Source organism: Melozone crissalis, unplaced genomic scaffold (genome assembly GCF_028551555.1).
Source record: "Melozone crissalis strain CALT ecotype California unplaced genomic scaffold, PUWL_Pcris_2 ptg000006l_1, whole genome shotgun sequence".
Classification (NCBI taxonomy): domain Eukaryota; kingdom Metazoa; phylum Chordata; class Aves; order Passeriformes; family Passerellidae; genus Melozone; species Melozone crissalis.
In genome coordinates, this window is record NW_026535784.1 from 33,206,251 (window position 1) to 33,224,936 (window position 18,686).

Genomic DNA, 18,686 nt, shown 5'->3' on the forward strand with positions numbered 1-18,686 from the left:
ATTATGGGAGGTGAAATCTTCCCACCAACCTTCTGAATTAAAATAGGACTGCAGCTTTTACATTTCAACTGCAACTCAAACTTAATTCATTATTGCTTTGCATTTCTCTTCTCTGCATGAGCAGGGAAGGACACACAAGGAACAAAGAGAAACAATCTGCCCCAAATCTTAAAGGTACAGGCACAGAGCTCGTAACAACAGCTCTACAGCAGATGCATGTTCTCATCACATGACCTATGAATCTCCCATCACATGCTCTATAGATTTGTCTGTAAACTTCTTCCCTATTTCTCTGGGGGGAAAAAAAAAGGCAGCTTCATAATTCAATATCCATAAGCAAAGCAAAATCTTGCAGATTTTATAGTTGCCATCTTTCCACACTTGCAGCTGAATAATAGCAAGCTGCAGTGAAAGGAAGGCTTGAGGCTTGAAGTGAAGGCCATTGAGAGGGGTTTTTTTCCCATCCCCAAGTTTAGATCCATTCTAGACACCTGAAACCCAAGAAGTTTGCTGTGGGTTCAACAGCAGGTCCACTGAGCCCAGTGAGTGGGGGGCAGTGGACGGTGCAGCGTTTAACAGTTGCATACCAAGCAGAGGGGATTTTCTCCAGTAGCCATCTCTTACTTCAATATAGTCGTACCAACAGAGACTGCTCTTGTAAAGGTCCATGGTGGTAAAGTTTAAAACGATCTGCAACCAGATGAGAAGGCCTAAATAAATCATGTGTGGTAAATAAGAGAAAAACAATCTCGACAACATTCTGAAGAACTGAAGCCAGAGTGCTCACCTGTAATGGAATTCCAACCATTCCAACCATTTAATTATCCTCTCCTCAATTATTCCTTTAACTAAGTACAAGTTTACTGGGAACATAAAAACTTTATTTTATTTAATGTTATATATTTGCACAAATTCAAGACAAACTACTACACAGGGAGTTTTTCACTGAGAAATAAAAATTTCAGAATTCTAATTGGGTAAAATATTAGAGTAATATAATTTTAAATATGTTACTTGATAATTCTACTGCCAATTCCTCTTCCATTACATTTTGACTATAATCAGCACTGACTATAATCGGCTGCAAATAAAAAAAAAATTAAATAATTGTTTTAGTTTGTGCTTCTCCTACTACTGTTTTGACAAAATATTTTACTTTCAGACATAAATGTTGACAATGTTGGACAATAATTCTGAAAGAAATTTCACTACTAAGAAACAGTGTACAGTCCCTTAATGATTCTTAATGAACGTATAATAAAGCTTTTTACAGAGAAATCTGAAATCTGCGCATTTCTGGAACTTTTGAACTTGGACTCCAAGTATTATTGAGAGTATCTGTAAACAAGCATATTTTCAATACTTACTATATGGACTACCCTTATATTAAATTATATTATCCCTCTTTTAGAAATATTAATCCTAAACTGCCATAAACTTACACTTTCAACATAGGAATAGGATTTTTCCTGATCACACATTGACACAATAGCTACAGTTCAAATCCTGACTGACTGGGATAGCCTTAGGATCATGTCCTGCAATTACAGGGATAAATCCAAACAAGCAGATTAAAAGTTATTCATATTCTGTATTTTGAAATTACTTCCAATTAATACCTTTTAATTGGATTTAGGTGTACTTGGAAAAAAATTCATCTGATTCAGAATCAGTTCCTCAGTGTACATAAATAAATATTTCTAACTGAAATTCTTCTCCATTCACATTTGAGCATAAAATTGGTATTATCTTAGCTTTGATCCTAGAAATTTGCAATTGAAACCTGCCATTATAAAACAAAAACAAACTGCTGCACAGGAGCAAGTACCTCATGCTGCAAAAATACATCTCCATGGCAGCCCATGGAGCAGCTGTGAGTGTCAGTTGAAAGGAGAGGAATTTACCATTATTCCAGATGCAAGGTAAAAATTTTAACGCCATAACTGGAAAAATGAACCCAGTCAGATAAAATGGTTTAGTTCCATGTCAAAGTTCTCGGTTTCATGCACCCTTTCATAGATACTTAACAAACAGGACATTTTGCCTTTACTACTCGGGCAGGGGCAGTCCTTCAGGAAGATGTACTGAATAAATAAATGCACAAATATTGCCAGAATTCCAAAACCACCTATTTACCATGAGAAATATGAAGAGATGGCTAAAAGTAAAAACATTCATATGCTTTATTCTTTTTCAGTTTTTTAATACATTTCCAATTTCTATTTGAATCTACTCCAGAATATGGCAGAGACCATTTTCTCAGTCACACGAAATTCTCTGTCCTTGGCAGAATTTTTCTCCTTCAACTCCTCCTTCAAGTAAAGAGACCATACCAACATACAGAACTTTTGTTCTCCTCAAATCATTCACTTTGCAGTTCAGATTCCCTCTAAAATCCTACCTTCTTTTTTTCTCAAAAGGTAAGGAGGTATCTCTGTTTGCATTTAGCCACACTGCTTGGAAAGCCTGCTGCCCTCACCAGTCTTGTCCTTTCCCTGCCATGCCAACTTTACCTCCCCATCCATGCAGTCAGAGGGGTGCACAAGAGGGAGCCCCTTTTCTCTGCCCTGATGAGATGCAGACAGCTGCTGACACAAACCCAGCTGGCTCTGCTGGAAGCAAGCCACAGAAGCCACAACCTGTACCTCCTCTACCGCTTCAGCTCCTTAGAGCCTGGAGGTCTCTCACCACTCTAACCACAAGTTTCCCTTTTTTCCATGACACAGCTGAAACATCAGATTTCTTCTCTGGTTTTTGTTTGGAAATTCACCTTTTTCCAAACCTTAGTTGCCAGGATAGGGGCGGGAAATGGATGGTTTCACTTAGCTGTGATCATGTCAATGTCTCAAACTGCTGCTATCTAAGTGGAAATGGTTAAAATTTAATAAGCCTCCTCAATGGCCCCTGCTTTTGAAACTACATGAAATAACCTTCACAGCCTTTTCTCACTCTGGCATGGCAAGGTATTTGATGATACAGCAATTTCTTAACACTGACCAGAATTCATTAGCTGTACATAGGCTGAACCCCCAATCTGTCGCAGCATGATTTCTGGTCATGAACCAAACAAGCTTAAATATATTTAAAATTCCAATTTGCTATTCTGCAAAGTACTAAATAGACCTACAGACAAGGCAGAGCTTGTTCAAGGCGACAGGATGGCTGAGAGGCTTCCCAGGAAAAGCAATCAATGGGTATTTGTCAGGACAATTAAAGAATTATTGATTACACAGCAGATTGGATTGTGCTACTGCAGCTTCCAAGAGAATATATCATACCTCCTACTGCCTGAGATAAGAAAGCACAAAATATAAAACAAATACCAGTACACAAACCAAGGTTTTTGTAGGTGGCATTTTTTTACCCATATCAATCAAGGATTTTTATGGCCTATTTCATCTTTCATGTAAAACATTAAGGAAAACTGAAAAGTAATCTATTCAAAAGGCAGATTCAAATAAAACACTGGCACAGTTGCAACTCTCCCTACGCCAATAAAATTTCTACACACCAGAAGGCAGGATTCTCCCTGACTGGGGGCATACAGCATTAATAACACCATCCTCCCTCCAAGACTTTTCTGTGTATAGATATATTGAGTACAACTTTTACAGCTACATTTTACCATGTAATCTTAAGTCTCAAAAGTAAAAGGTAAAGGAATGAATTGGGAAAGGAGCCAGTCCTCTCACTTTGCTGACTTCAACACAAGGGCTTTCCCCCATTAATATTCTGTCCAGTATAATGCAGCTTCAGTGGTGGTTACAAACTCAAGACATATTACATTAGTGCCTATAGACAGGCTTACACAAAGATGACCTATGCTATAAATACTTAAACATCAACATTGACTCATACATTAGAATTTTTTTCAAGACCAAATAATTGTAGATGAACACACTTTTTTTTTTTTTAATGGAGCTGTGGAAAAAAACTGAAGCCATTTTTGTTGTTATCACAATCATGTCTAAAATGCAACACAAATAATGGGGACAGAAATTTACTATCTAGAGTAATTTTCATCTTTTGCACAAACATTCTCTTATTCATCTCTTCATTTTTTTCCCTGACAACATGCTGAGTCACCCTTTCCCTCCCAGCAGATAGTGCTTAGTTTTCCTCCTGGCTCTGGCTCTTGCCCAAAGGAGGGCAAACACTCTCCAAATGACTTTTCTTTCATTCCCCACAGCAGCAAATGCCCTTAGAGTTCCTCAGGACCTATTAGAGCAACAAGAGTACATATTCTTGGTGTCTACCAGAACCCTGACCTGAAAGAAACACGGAACAAAGTAGTAAAATCAGGAGCTAAGAATGTCCAATTCATACATAGTGGGAGATTTCTGAGACAAATTATTGAACTATCTGGGGGAAAGTGCTGGGTCTTCCTATTTGAACTTGCCAGTACTGAATCTGTTAGATTCCATATTTCAGTCTTTGGATTCTGTATTTTAGTCTTTAGTACTTGACTGCTTGATACTAGCTACTGCTTCACATGAGGAAACTTACATCCTTTTCCTGCATATTTTGTCTCAGATGAAGCTTTTTATCACTCCCTCTATCCTTATTTGTTTTGAAGCAGCCTGATATTTGAGCTAATAATTTAAAATGAGATTTAGTAGCACATTTTGAAAGTGTACACAAGAAGGACAGGTTTTGCTTTCACTACCATGGCACACTTCTCTCTCCAAACTGCTCTCACCAAGCCCATTTCCCCCCCGCCCTTTTCCCCATAAAATTGATCCCCAGAAATTAAAACTATATGCACTAGAACCAATTCCAGGGAACACCCACAGTGACACATTCTTTACTCATGTTATTATGGTTCCATTTCAGAAGCATCTTATTGAACACACTAAGAACTTCCTTAGTCACAGCCCAAGCTATCAGTCCCATACAGCTCAGTCAGCTTGCCCATGCTGGAAATGGACCATTCAGGAGCCTGAATCACCTCTTCTACTTTTATATTGAACCATAAACTGAACTAGAAGCCACTTTTAAAGGGAGTGCATGGTGCAACTATACTGCAAATTGAAATCATGTCTTTATTTCACAGGCACATCCATTGAATTGATGATGAATTCTAATGCCACAGATCAAAGTAAAGTCAATAGTACAGAACCTACGGTCCCATTTTTATGACACTCCATTATTTTCAATTAATATGCATCTTTTAAACTTAAACAAAAAGCTAAAAAATTCAACATTTTACTTTGAAAATAGTATCTGTGTCTAGCTAAAGGAACATTAAAATACCTTCTCTCCTGGGGTCACAGAGATTCTCCATATGCAGTGTGTGTAGGAAGGATAACCATTTGGAAACCCAGGAGAAGAAAAGTTGCCTGTAGATTCCTGCAGTGTTTCTCCACAGGCTGAAAGAAACAAATTACAGTAAAAATATAAAATGTAATGTGTCTAACAGAGAAAAATGCATCTTTCCAATATCTACTCAGAATTCATTTAACTCACTGCAGATGCAGAATGGAAAATAAACTGGTTAGTTTACAATTTATTAAAAGCTTTTTTTCTAAGCCAGTTTGATATTCATTCCATTTTTTGCAGGATGTTTTTGTTCCATGAACTATTTCACTTGTGTGCTGTCTGCTGACATAACCAAAATTATGGCAGCCTTAAAAATATCATTGCTGTCAATCACCTTCAATATTATACATAGAACTCTTTTGGTAATTAAAAAAAAGGGCAGCCTTTAAGAACTAAAAGAAATGCTAGCACAACATGATTTGCATCACACTGAAATTTTTTCAGTGGTTTCATTTAATTTAGTCCTTTACCCACATGAAAAACTGATCTGACCTAAACTTGCTTATTTATGTTGGTATAGAAAACTAAGTCCTATATTCCACAAAGTCTCTTAGCAAGGGTGATTTGTAGTAATAAAAGCAAAGCAAATGTAAGGTCTTAAAATACCAAGGACTTTTATATTCTTTATTATTGAAGCTTTTAGCACCCTTCTCTCACCTGTCAATCATGCTGCTAGATGCTGGCTAATAGATCATCTTCACAGTAAAATTTAACATTGGCAGTTACTACCCCTCTCCAACATTAAAACTGACTTTGATAGGGTGTTGCACCTTAGTCAGTCATCTTTTTTGACCTTAATCAAATTTTTTCTCCCACTGATTTTGCAGGTGTGACAGAAGATATGAATTTGATATTATCTCATGACTAACAGTGTAATCAGATCTGCAGTGCTTTCAAATTACCATTGCCAGCAGGTGAACAACAGTGTCATCAAAATATCGATGAATTATAAATGTTCTGGAAAATCTTTAAATAAAAGAGGACAAAGGAAAGGATTGCCTATGACAAAGACAGACAACGCAGCTATAAAGCTGTTTTGTTAAAATGCACCTAAGATGTGATTGGACAACTACACTGTTATATCAGGTGGAAATTATATTCAAGGCATTACATTTGCTCTCTGACACTCAAATGATTATCATGATAAGAAGAGAAAGGAAAGAGTGGCATGGCTCTCAAGAAGTGTAACAGCTGAAGCTACCATCACTGTGTCCTTTAGGAATTAAACACAAAAATAAAATGTTTTCCTCTCTTCATTTAAAAAAATGCAGTTTTATCTTTAAAAGGCTGCAGGCAACTGCAGTAAGTGACATTTCTGCACAAAGACCCTTCAATGAAAAGGCTATATTCTGTCATTAACCTGGGCTAATCTGTCAATTTCTTTTAAACACAACAATGAATGCAAAGACATTTAAGTTGCAGAGTCCTGTACTGGGTTACCCCAGAGCTGGGGTGAACTGTGCCAGAGCTTACAGTGCATAAGTAAAGCACTTCAGAAAAAGCCAACAGTAAAATTGTTGGAGGACAGTAGGGCCTAAAGATGAGACATTCACAAGAATCCAGGTACTCCTCTCACCCCTTTTAGAGCCCTCTGTTCTTCCTCTCATCCATGGTTTCATTAAGTCCATGCTCCACATACAGAAGATGTGTACAGACCTAAAACAATGGTTTTTAAGTTGCAAGAGGAGTCATGGAACTCTTTTTTTCCCAGGAACTACAGGATAAAGCTATTTAATATGAAAATTTACCTTCTACACACTTGGGCTTCATGTGTTTTGCCATATTTATCTTTTAATTGTAAATTCTTGATTACTCAAGGGAGCTATAACAGGAACAGCTTATACCAATCAATAGTTGAATTAATTTTCTATGGGATTTGAGCTCTAGGCTGGCTTCCAAAACTGCAGTAGACAGGGTGATATTTGGGAATTTCTTGTTGAAAAGCACATTTCTAGGCAACAGGGAACGGTTAAAGTTCTATCACTAGAGAATGCAGAGATTGTATTTGGACTGTAGCAACTGCAGTATTCACGACTAGGTTTATAAGACAGAATATAACAATTTTTTTTTTTACTGTATAATCATCCACTAGTAACAAAATCCACTTTGGGAGAGAAATGTGGAAGGAAAAATGAGTGGTAAGGGCCACTTATTTAAATCTCATTTCATACTTATTTTAGTATATTTCAAGTCAGAAGATATCAATCACAACTTAAATCTTATATGCTTTAAATAGCAATGCTTTACAATGCTTTAAAAAGCATTTGTACATTTTTATTCCTTTGTTAATCATTAACATTTCCCAAGGTTTTCTGTGATACTTTTTCCCTCCTTTCAAATGTCATGCCTTATATCAATTTTACTAGGCTAGACCACTTGCAGAAATGCCACTTTAGCTTTCCCCACACACATACTCTAGTCATAAAAGCCACTCTCCTCTTCTTTACAGCTTGAGAAGGTTAGACATCTAATAAGACTTTCCATGGTTAGGAGAGGGAAACTATTTTTGCTTCTCCTTGTAAAGATTAGCACTGGGTGTAGGCAGCAGGTAGATTATGTGCTTATACAAAGCCATTCCCATCAGTGTACTCTGCAGCAGTGTTTAATTACACTGCCTGAGTGTGACACCTCCCTGGGCTGGCCTGCACACATGGCCAAGTCCCATCAAGGATTACTGTGAAATCTGCAAATGATGAAGCCCAGATCCCCCAGGACACTTAGGGAACCAAGTCTCATTCCTTTGCACATAGCACTAGCAAATGCATAGCATCATTTATGGCTAATTTGATTTTACCCTTTTTCTTTAAGTTTTTTAACACTTAGACACAAGTCTGTACAACTATACATATATAGCATAGAAAGCTGCCATAGAGCCCTAAAAATATCTACTGCTGATCATATTCTTGTTAAATCAAAAACTTAAATCAGTTGACTGCAACTCAGGGTCTTACTATTGACTTGATTCCTCATAATAGTTATAAGGAAACTGTCTTAATCCAAAAACCCTAATTCTCCTTATGCAGTAAACAAAGGCTGACTTTTGATGGTGAACATTCTTTTCAAATCTAACCCAGGCAATTTGTAAATTTGCTGAACTTCGTCCATCCACCTTCTCTTCCTCTAAACAAATTTCTCCCACCAGTCTGAGACTTTCCATTACGCAGTCCCACTTTATGCACTTTTTTTTTTTGTTCTTTTGGCATATGAGTATCTTTCTCCATAATTTTCCTTTCTTATTTTTCTGCTCCTATTAAGCAACATATAAATGTTTCTTTCTATATACAATTTCTATATAAAACTATAGAGGCAGACCAGCATTGAAATTTTAGCAGCTAGAAGAAAAAACATTTTATTATTCAATTAGACTGTCTGAAAACTGTAATACATCCAACCTTGAACTTCAAGTTTTATTCTCCAATACCAAGACAATCAAAATTCAAAATTGGATTGGCAGAGGAAGGACTTCAACTTAGTTGTTTTCTTTCCCCTTATTATTCCATCACATAACAATATAATTTGGTTTTAAAATGTAACAGATCCCTATCAGCAATTACATTTTCCTTTTACAAAAATCCTAAGGAAAAGTTAAAAACAAACCAAAATTGCTGTTGCTACATTTTAGAGACCTGGCACTTACCCCACTGCTGAAAGGCAGGTTATCAAATCTCACTCTGGCTTCACCAGTCTCAAAACTGTTTCTTGGTCAGTAAGCCCCTTCCTGAATAATGATACTATCAGACTAGACTATCCTGACTATCTAAAACACCCTGGAAGGCTCAGCTTCTTCCCTGCTGTGAGGATCACCTGTATTTTCCAGCAACCCTGAGCTCAACTTCACGTTCACAGGCCCCAAAAAAGGACTTGGGCCTGCAATTGTTTGCAGAAATAGTTAGAACTCCAAACAAAACACACACAATACTATGAAATTCTTTATCATGGAAGTGTGGGTCTCTGGAAAATGCTGATTAAGTCATTGGTTTCTGCATTTTCATTGCATTGCATTTAAGGCAGCACAAATGAACATATGAAAAAATGCAGATATTATTAAGGATTGAAATATTCATTGCTGTTTTATAATAAGCAGGCATCATGATTAATAATTTTGTCTGAAATAGGAAATAAAACATACCTCCAAAAGCAACACAGTATCAGGGATTTCATTGCTATGTACTACAACGATGATTTGATTCTTTACATAAAAACAAAAGGTTTATGCCTGTCTGAATTTTACGTTTCAGTATTTGCTGCAAAATTTATTAGAAGAAAAGTACTAGATAACTTTCAGAGATTTGCTTTCTTTATTGGATTCAGTCTGGGTTGCATTATTCAGCTATGCAGCTTCTATTAAAAATATTAACTGAAAAAATAGCATTTTAAATAGTATGCTAGTTACCATTTGTAGAAAAAACTTCTGCCTTTTTCTCTCTCTTAAATCTCACTTTCTTTTATGGCATGGCTCATTTAAGTAAGGTTGGAATGCCAATACATTTTATCCCAAATTTTGCAAAGCTAGGTGACAAAAAAGGAGCGTAATCCTTCAACCACCATTCATTTTTATTGTTCATGTGACCCATGTTCACCGGTGCTGCAAAAAAATCTTACTTTTCAAATGCAAACTGCTACTGAACAACCAAAGTGGTTTCACAATACTGTGAAATGAACTTTCAACTAGACTTTCATGCCATTGAAAGAAATTATAACTCTCAGTACATTTTCATAACATATATGAAAAGGATATTTTCTCTGAACAGCTGTTTGAACACTAGCTCTAAATGTACGTTGCATCTTTTACAGTTTTGAAACTGCATATTAGAGTATTATATACATACTAAACTGACTAGTTTATAATTTCTTTCCTTTTTTTTCCTTTCATAAGTCAGTATGATCATGAGATACTACCTCTTACTTGCCCAGCAGTTTTATATACCTTTTTCCTCCAAAGCTTGTCTTTTATCAAAATATATGCATATTCCTTTTGTTCATGAAGTTGTTACTCTCTGTATGCTTTCATTAGAAATCCTGCTGCCAAGCGTGTCATTATTAAAGTACTTTCTGTACCAAAAGGAAAGAGCAGAAATTGTTCCCAAAGGAACAGTTGTTAAAGAAAAGGTGTTTAAGTGGTTTCTGCTTTGGCAGGCCCAGAATCCCTGTGCCTGCTCTCAGTATATACAAGAGTATGATTCAGTATGCTTACAGCACAAAGGAAAAGCACATTTCAGTGAATTTTCATTAGATCTCATTGCTGCTGGTACAAACTTGAAGCAACTCCATTACTTTAACACAGATTGCTTTCTTTAGTCCTTTTGTGTTGATCAGTTGGTTAAAAGCGGCAATGTATCTAAGTTGAAACAGCTCCTGAGATGTCATTCATTCCCATGAGGAGCAGTATGGCTGCAAGCCTACATGGCTCAGAGCTGGGATGTCCAGCCTCCTACAAGGATCTTACTGGTAAATTCTGACTGAGAGAAGGCACTTCTGAACTTTTTTGGTTGGCACCAAAGGTTTACAGTGGTATCAGCAGTAACTAGAGCAATGAGATTAAAAACTTTTCCTTTGAGATCTCCACCATTCTGGCAGCACTTAGTGAAGAAAGAGCACTAGAGAACAACACGAACCATAGCATTGACTCTGGGTTACTCCAGGCTTGCCACTGATGTCTCTGAGACAGATAGCGACTCAACCACATTATTTTTAGATTAAAAATTAATATGCATTCAAATTATAGGATGACAGAATTAGGCAGAAGATATTTAAATTTTAAATGTATCTGTTAAAACTATAGACATTTTGTAGAAAGATCTAAACACCTCATCCACACAAGAGTTTACAATTTGGTTGTCCTCGCTTCTTTCATTGACACATTTTAAAAAAATATAATGGATTCACAGTAATTCACTTTGCTCCTTCTGCACTCAACTTGAATTCAAATAAAGGACTCCACCCAGTATGCAAACCAGAAGTGATATTAAACATATTTTTCTAGTTGTTGAACAGCTAAGAAAAGCAGATTGAAATGTCATGTTGTTTCATACAGTTCATCTGTCCTTAGGTACTTTGCATTCCAGTGACCTTATCCATAAGGGTTTTTTTATGATTCGATTCCTCAGCAGCCTATGTCAGTTGCCAACATAGAAAGAGAATACTGAGCAGCTGACTCAAAAAGTTTACCATTGCTCTTGAACAAAAAGTCAAACAGTTGCTAGTATGTGGTTTTTTGTTTGTTTGTGGTGCAATACCTGGACATCTATACAGCTTCCTTGCCTGTGCAATATCTCCTTTACTTAGACGGGTACGCTGGCCAATGGCAGGTCGTATACCATTGTCATCACGGGAAGGGAGAATGGTATCCAGAAACATGCCCCTAAAAAAAATAAAAATAAAAATAGACCCCAAAAAACCCTATCAGGTTTCTCTCATAAAACTGTCTGAGTTCCATTAATGTATACCTGTTTTGTAAATCTGGTTTTTACATTTGGCATAAATAAGAGGATAATATACAGAACAGTAAATGCAGACAATGTGCCATAAAATTTCTCAGGTTGGCAAACTTCATGCAGAGTTACCAAAAAAGAATCTTCTCTTGGTACATCAATTAACATATCAGCTTTTCTATTTCTACTAAAAAAGAGGAAGAAGATCTCTAACTACTATTAAGACTTTACAGGGAAAAGACACTGCCATTAAGCTATTGCTATATAGGCAAAAAATATATACAATTTCATTAAAATACATAAGTTCATCTCTAGCACAAAATTCTTTATCACAAAGCTCCTATTTTTAACAAAGTTTTTATAAGAAATTCTACAGTCTGACTTACATGTGAGGACAGGTAAAGTCAAAGACATTTGCCAATCATGATTCTGTCAAGTGTTGTAAGACATTTAACTCCACTCTAACTGCTGACACTTTCAAAACAGAAATGCTTCCTTGCCAGCCTTTACTTGCCTCGCAATAAAATATATCAACTTACCATATGTGATTTTAGTGACATTAATCTTAAATGACAAGACATCACAGAGAAAAACACTCGTTCCAAATGTGCAATTTATTCAAAATTTCCCAGATTTTAAATATGATCTAAAACATTTTGCTATTCTCAAATAAATTTTAATAGACTAAGATACAAAACTACATTCTATTACCACGTTGCAGAATTTAAAATCCTTCAAATCCCATAAAACAGCAGTTAACAGAAGAGTATGTTTCTATAGTCTCTTTTTATTTAATTATTTATAATCACCTGTATACCTGTAGGGATTTTATTGAAAAGCAAAACCAGTACCTTCAGACATAACATAGACGCAAAAATTAACAAATGGTAAGGATCCTTGTAGTTAGGAATACAATTTATAAACCCATATTGGTTTTTAAATTAAAATTGATGAACCATTTTGAGTATTGCAAGTACATATTGCTCTCTTTATCCAGTTAGATTTTTTGAGCCATCACTAGAAATTTTGTAAAGACAGAATAATCTCAGGATGTTACCCTAAACATTGAAATAAACTACATACGGCATTAATCATTTTCTAGAAGAAAGGCACATTACTCTTTAGAAAGCGATTGCATCTGTAAATTATAATTCTATTTTCCACTCAATTTCAGCACAACATCAAACTGGTGCTTTTCATACATTCAAAAACTTTGAAAACAATCCTCTCTTGAATGTCTTAGCACTTTAAAAAAGGAACGTACTGTAAGTTTAAATACAGCACGAACAAAATCATTGTGCACGACAAGAACTTTAGGATGTTTTGTGATTCCTACTACTTATCTGGGGGAGCAAAGTCTAAGAAACAGCTGGCATTATGCCTCACTGGGCATCACTCATGCTTGCAGGATGAATTAGTGCAAATCAATACCCAACCTCAGGGCTTTGCTGGCTATTTTTAGACAGTATGAAGTAACAAGCCCTTGTACCTTGGGGCAGGGCATGCCTATTCATGGCACTATTAGTTTTTGCCAGCTTGGAAAGTGGTGAAATCAGGGCCAACAAATCAAATTACCTTGATGTTGTCATTGCCCTAGGACTCAGGGGGGTTCTGTCTTGTTCAATTACTCTATTTTATACAGGTTCTTATAATCTCTTCCTTAAGGTAATGGTATGTGTAACTGGATTAAGCAATGTGACTCATTGGCTCACCTCATGTGGCTCATTCCCATGCTCTTCCAGGGGTGAATTATGTGTATGCTGAGTAATAGGGCCTTTGGTTGGATTTTTATATAATAATAGAATTTATATTGAGAGAACAAGCCAAACAAATTTGCAAAGGCTGGTGAGGTTTTAGTGGCCCTCAGTTTACTTCAAAGTGTCAGATTGTCCAGTATTTTTACCTTAAAATGCATGAATTTGAAAAATATTTTCAAAAAAAACCAAAAAAAAAACCCCAAAAAACCGAAAACCACCCAAGAATATATCCTTCCAAACTACAACTTTTTCTTGGGTGTTTTTGGGAGGTTTCTTTTAATTTTACATTACCCTGGTACCTTTAGAGAATAATTAGCTGATGAAATGCAATAGGAGACTGGATGAATGCCTCTTTCACTTTTTCTCTAGGGTAGGGCTGACCTATGAGTCCAGCTCACTGTACAGCTCCCCACAACCCTGCACCCTTTCAGAGAGAACCCCACTGAGTCACTAAGGAGCTGAGAAAGGATCAGCCTGCAACAGGACAGAGCAAAACCAGCAGAAGTCTTTACTACAAGGTTTTTATGACAGTAACAATACTGTCAAACAAATAAGGAGAGGAGGCTGCAGCCTCTGTTATAAATGCTTGACTGCAGTCCTTAACAAAGGCTGAGGCTTGCGTGGTAGATGTCCAAATAACCTGTGCTCTACCTGCATAATCCATGGCTATGAAACTCCATGCATCAAAGGAGATGTATTTTTCTTTTAGAAAACAGATCACGTTACACATAGCATTCCTAGCCATTTCACTCATTTGATTTTTCTGAATTCAAATTTTTGTGGACACAAAAAGAAAGTGAGTATCATATGAAATGATGTTTCCAGTTTATCTTGTCTGAAAATCTAAAGAACTAAGGCAAGATCAAAAGGCTGCTTTGAAACTGAACAGAAAAGAAACGCATTTTCAAATATAATTAAATTATTTTGACTTAAAATAAACAAGCTGTGCTTTGACTGCTGTAGGAATATTATGTCGCAAGGGACATTTTAAGGGATTTAAAAATACTTCAAAAAGCATAGTTCTTAGCATTCACACACAGGAAGAGAATTAAAAGCCAAAAGGTATAACCTGAGACTCCAACCTTGAGAAGGTGTTCCTGGCATAGTGCATGATGCTGTCAAAGTCGTATGGTTCCCCCAGGGAGTTCACCTCTCCAGGCTCCATCTTCAAAAAGTTATATTCCTGACCTACAAATGATTGATAATTATAGATTCTTTAATATCTTTTTCTGTAAAGATAAAAACCAAACATGAAAAGAAAACCAACAAAGATCCTAACCTAATTACTCACTGACATTCATAAATCTTTGCAATTTGGGAGGAAGTGTGCAACTTTACTCCGCCCCCTTAACTGATAGGGCAGACATCTTCTGAAACACACATCAAATTTGTATATTTGGATTTCGAAAGACTAGTTTCACACAACCAACACATTAAGGCCCCACACATCATGATGCTGCTACATGTATAGTCCATACAAATTTCTGGTTGGTTCTTAATTCCTAAAAGAAATCATTTTGACAGCAAAGACTCCAGACGAACCCTCCTCACTCATTAGACCGGATACTAAATCCAGCAGTAAACTACTGGAGACTCGGCTTCAGCAAAGTCTGAAGCTTTCTCTGTGAGGCTTCATGTAATGCAGACACTACAAAGTCACATTTTCAACATCCAGCTGTTGCAAATTAACAAGAGCAGAACAGGAGAAAAGGAATTATACTTAGTTCATAATTCCACACCCTAAGTTCTTTGACCTAATCAGTACATCAGCAATACAAAGCACTCCTTACTCCAGTTCATATTCCCACTGGAGTCTTGCAAAAAGGCCCTGCAGTGACATTAACATTTTAACCAACATAAGCTGCATAATATAACAAAAACCAAACGTGTCAGTGGCCATGGCTTCCTGATCCCATTTAGTGATCCTCAAGCACATGCCACACCACAAGAAGTAGTTTCAGTCAGAAACCAGAGAAACAACTGAAAGAGAGAGCATGTTGCTGAGGGTGGCACTCCAGCTGATTTTCTCATCATAGTAAAAGAAAAGGGGAGGAGCTCTTATGGCATCTGCACAAGTCAATAATACAGTGAGACAAGAAAGAAGGCTCAAACATGCGTGACATTTCGGAACTTTAGAGACTTAAGGGAGTGTGTATCAGCTGCCAGTCTCCTTCCAAGTCCTAGATGAAGTGGCAAAAACTCATTGTATCTCAAATATTTTAAAATATTTTCTAAAGAAACAGACAAATACTCTAAGCTACTCCAAGCCTACTTCCCTCCCATCTTGCCTACCCAACACAAGCAAGGGCACAAACAGCTAGGGTGGCAAAGAGCTGACAGTCACAGTTTAAATTTCTCAAGTTCCTCAGATGTTTTATCTCAACAACACCAAGGTCACTGACTGAAGCTGCATGCTCTGTAGAGAGTGAGGTGAACAGAATGTAAACTGCAGGATCTGTGCCTGTCTGCCATAGATTGAAAGTTCTTCACCTTACCCTCCCAGGTCAAAGCCCCTTGAGCAGCTGCAGACATATTTCTACTTATCATTCACTAAAGCCTACAAGAGAAATGTCCTTCCTCAAGCACAGAAATAGGACTCATAAAGAGCCTTAAGAGCAGTGGCTTCTTTCAAAGTTTTTGTGCATGATTGTTATTTTGCTCCTTCTAGCCCTCTATATTAATAGCCTGCTACTTGTCCAGACTTTTGGAAAATATTATACTATAATTTCAGTGTTTTATTTGTCAATCAATTTGAGATCAGTCAAGGGGAAAAGAATAGCAGGTATAATTGCTATTTCAGCTATTCAGCACTCAGTTCCAATGGAGTTGAGCAGGTGAAGAAAACATCAAAAACAAATACATGAGCTTTGCTTTCCAAAATAATTGTCAGAATATCTCACCAGGTTGGATGTTCTCTCTAATGATGCTGACATGGTCATCACGGTCTGGTCGTGTATGTTCATGCCAAAAACCTATCACATGACCCAACTCATGGACAACTATGCCAAATTTATCACAGTTCTTGCCAATAGATATAGCCTGAGGACCATTTCCCCTTCGACCCACATAAGAACAGCACCTGTAATTGAAATACAAACACAGATGTACATTTTCTTACATATGTCTACAAACCACATAGCAAATTCAGTTAAAACTTAACAAAATACTATATAAAGATTCAACAGTTAAATGTACAATGTAATTTCAGATGTTTCACAAACTCTAGATCTTCTACAAGAACAGCTGATTATTCAAAATACACGAGTGGGGCATTTTTGGGTATTATTCAATGTCTTAAAAGATGTCAGCTTTGATCAACAGAATTCTCAGTGTCATGACAGTCTATTCAGTCATCCCATAGAATGACACAGAAACTTGTTTTCAGCAAAATAATAAAAAGCAATGCTCTGATGGCAGCATGCACCACCATGTCTTTGTGGGTCACAGACAGTAATGTTAATAATGCCAGGTCACCGGATAAGCCCATGATACTGCACTTTCAGTCACAGCTTGAGTCCAATCTATTTACCACAACCCTTCAAATCCAACCATGCAACCAATTTTAACCTATTTAGTTTTCCATTCACCTATAATCCTGCGAATCACCTTGAAGAGTCAATACATTTAAATACACAAGTCCTGGGATTTAATTTGTAGTTAAAAATCTTTATGATCTTAATACAACACATGATTGCAGAGCAAGGGATTGATGAGAATAAAGTCAGGATAAGGACATATAATTGTCAAATGGCAGAAAGAATCCTTTTGTTTAAAACAGTTTAAACACTTCTGCAGAGCCTTCATGTTGGCCACTGTGTGGAAACTCTACAGAGAAAAATTGCAATGCAGAACTAAAGAACATCAATGATTATTTATGGCTTAAAACAAATCAATGGGTTATTGAGACCTAAAATCGTAGACTATTTAACCCATTTTCAATAGTTTTAACGTGTCTATTTTATTGACTTCATATACATTACATGCTTCAGCAAGAAAAGATATATTTGGGGACCAAAAAATTTCTCTATATATTGAATATATTTTTTTTCACAGTGATATTTTGGAGATGAACAGATATAAAGGAAAAAGTGAAAAATAAATTATTATAATTAGTACCTTTTGTGAAATCTCCTGCTTTACCTTTATTGACACTACTGATAACAAGGGCAAAAAAATAAAATAAGATTTTAACTATAGTTTCTCTTCCTGTCTGTCTTACTTCTTTTGGACCAAATGAGGGTCTAACTTTTTAAGACTATGTTTTAGATCACCTCTGAAAGCTTTTAGTGGTATTCCATAAATCAGATATATTTTTAGGTGTCTGACAAAATAATTTAACATTTTACTCCTATAATAATAATGAAAAAGAAAGATTGAGCATTCTCAAATGTGTTTAATGACTTAGGCCACCTCATCTGACAGATCTTAAAGAAGGCTTTTTTCAGAAGAAAAAAATTAATTGCAATATTCTACATAATATTCCTCTAGGTTGTCTAACACTGTACATCTAAACCCCAACATATTGGGAATTATTTTTTTAATGCTAACCTGCTCCTAAAAAGTAAGCAGCCAGAGGGTGAGAGTTCCCTTACACTGGTTACTTGACAGATTTCAAGTACTCCCTAGAAAATATCAAGACATTTATTTAGCGTTTCTTTACATGCCAAGGAAAACAGAATTAACACCAAGTCTTAAAATAACAGCAGCAGTTCACACTTACAGAGGGTCATTAGGATTTGCTAGGTTGAATGTCTTGTCAAGCACACCAGATACATCCAATTAAGCTACAACAATTTACTTCAACAATTGCACTGAGACAAAGAATAAGAAAAACTAAAATTTAAAAAGTCTATGAAGTACATTAACTTGTAATATTATGGGTTTGACCCCAGAAGTGTTTGACAAAGAAAAAAAACAAGATCTCTGTGCTGTATAAGCACTTGTCACACCCCTTAAATTGAATCAACTGGCAGGTTTTAAAGCTCATCTCTTTAATCTTTATTGCACCAGACAGCATTTGGAGACAGTAACTATTTATGAATCTCTAATTCCATTTAATCAGTCTAGCTGATCAATGACAGTGAGCAATGAGAAACAAATGACATAGAGAAAGTGAAATGAATGGAACAATAAGCTCATTCTTTAAAGTAATACTACTTCACAACTACCATCAAAAATA

The 18,686-nt window shown here is 36.3% G+C and overlaps 1 protein-coding gene across 1 annotated transcript in view; it reads right to left on the reverse strand.

Moving 5' to 3' along the window:
* The window catches only part of TLL1 (tolloid like 1), a 123,722-nt gene that overhangs the window by 36,700 nt on the left and 68,336 nt on the right, over positions 1 to 18,686 (reverse strand). Inside the window, exons 6-10 of the mRNA XM_054295679.1 lie at positions 16,408 to 16,586; positions 14,590 to 14,695; positions 11,556 to 11,680; positions 5,254 to 5,369; positions 588 to 690 (exon numbers count right to left, since the gene is read on the reverse strand). Of these exons, the coding sequence (XP_054151654.1) occupies positions 588 to 690; positions 5,254 to 5,369; positions 11,556 to 11,680; positions 14,590 to 14,695; positions 16,408 to 16,586 (629 nt within the window). The remainder of the gene's footprint in view (positions 1 to 587; positions 691 to 5,253; positions 5,370 to 11,555; positions 11,681 to 14,589; positions 14,696 to 16,407; positions 16,587 to 18,686) is intronic.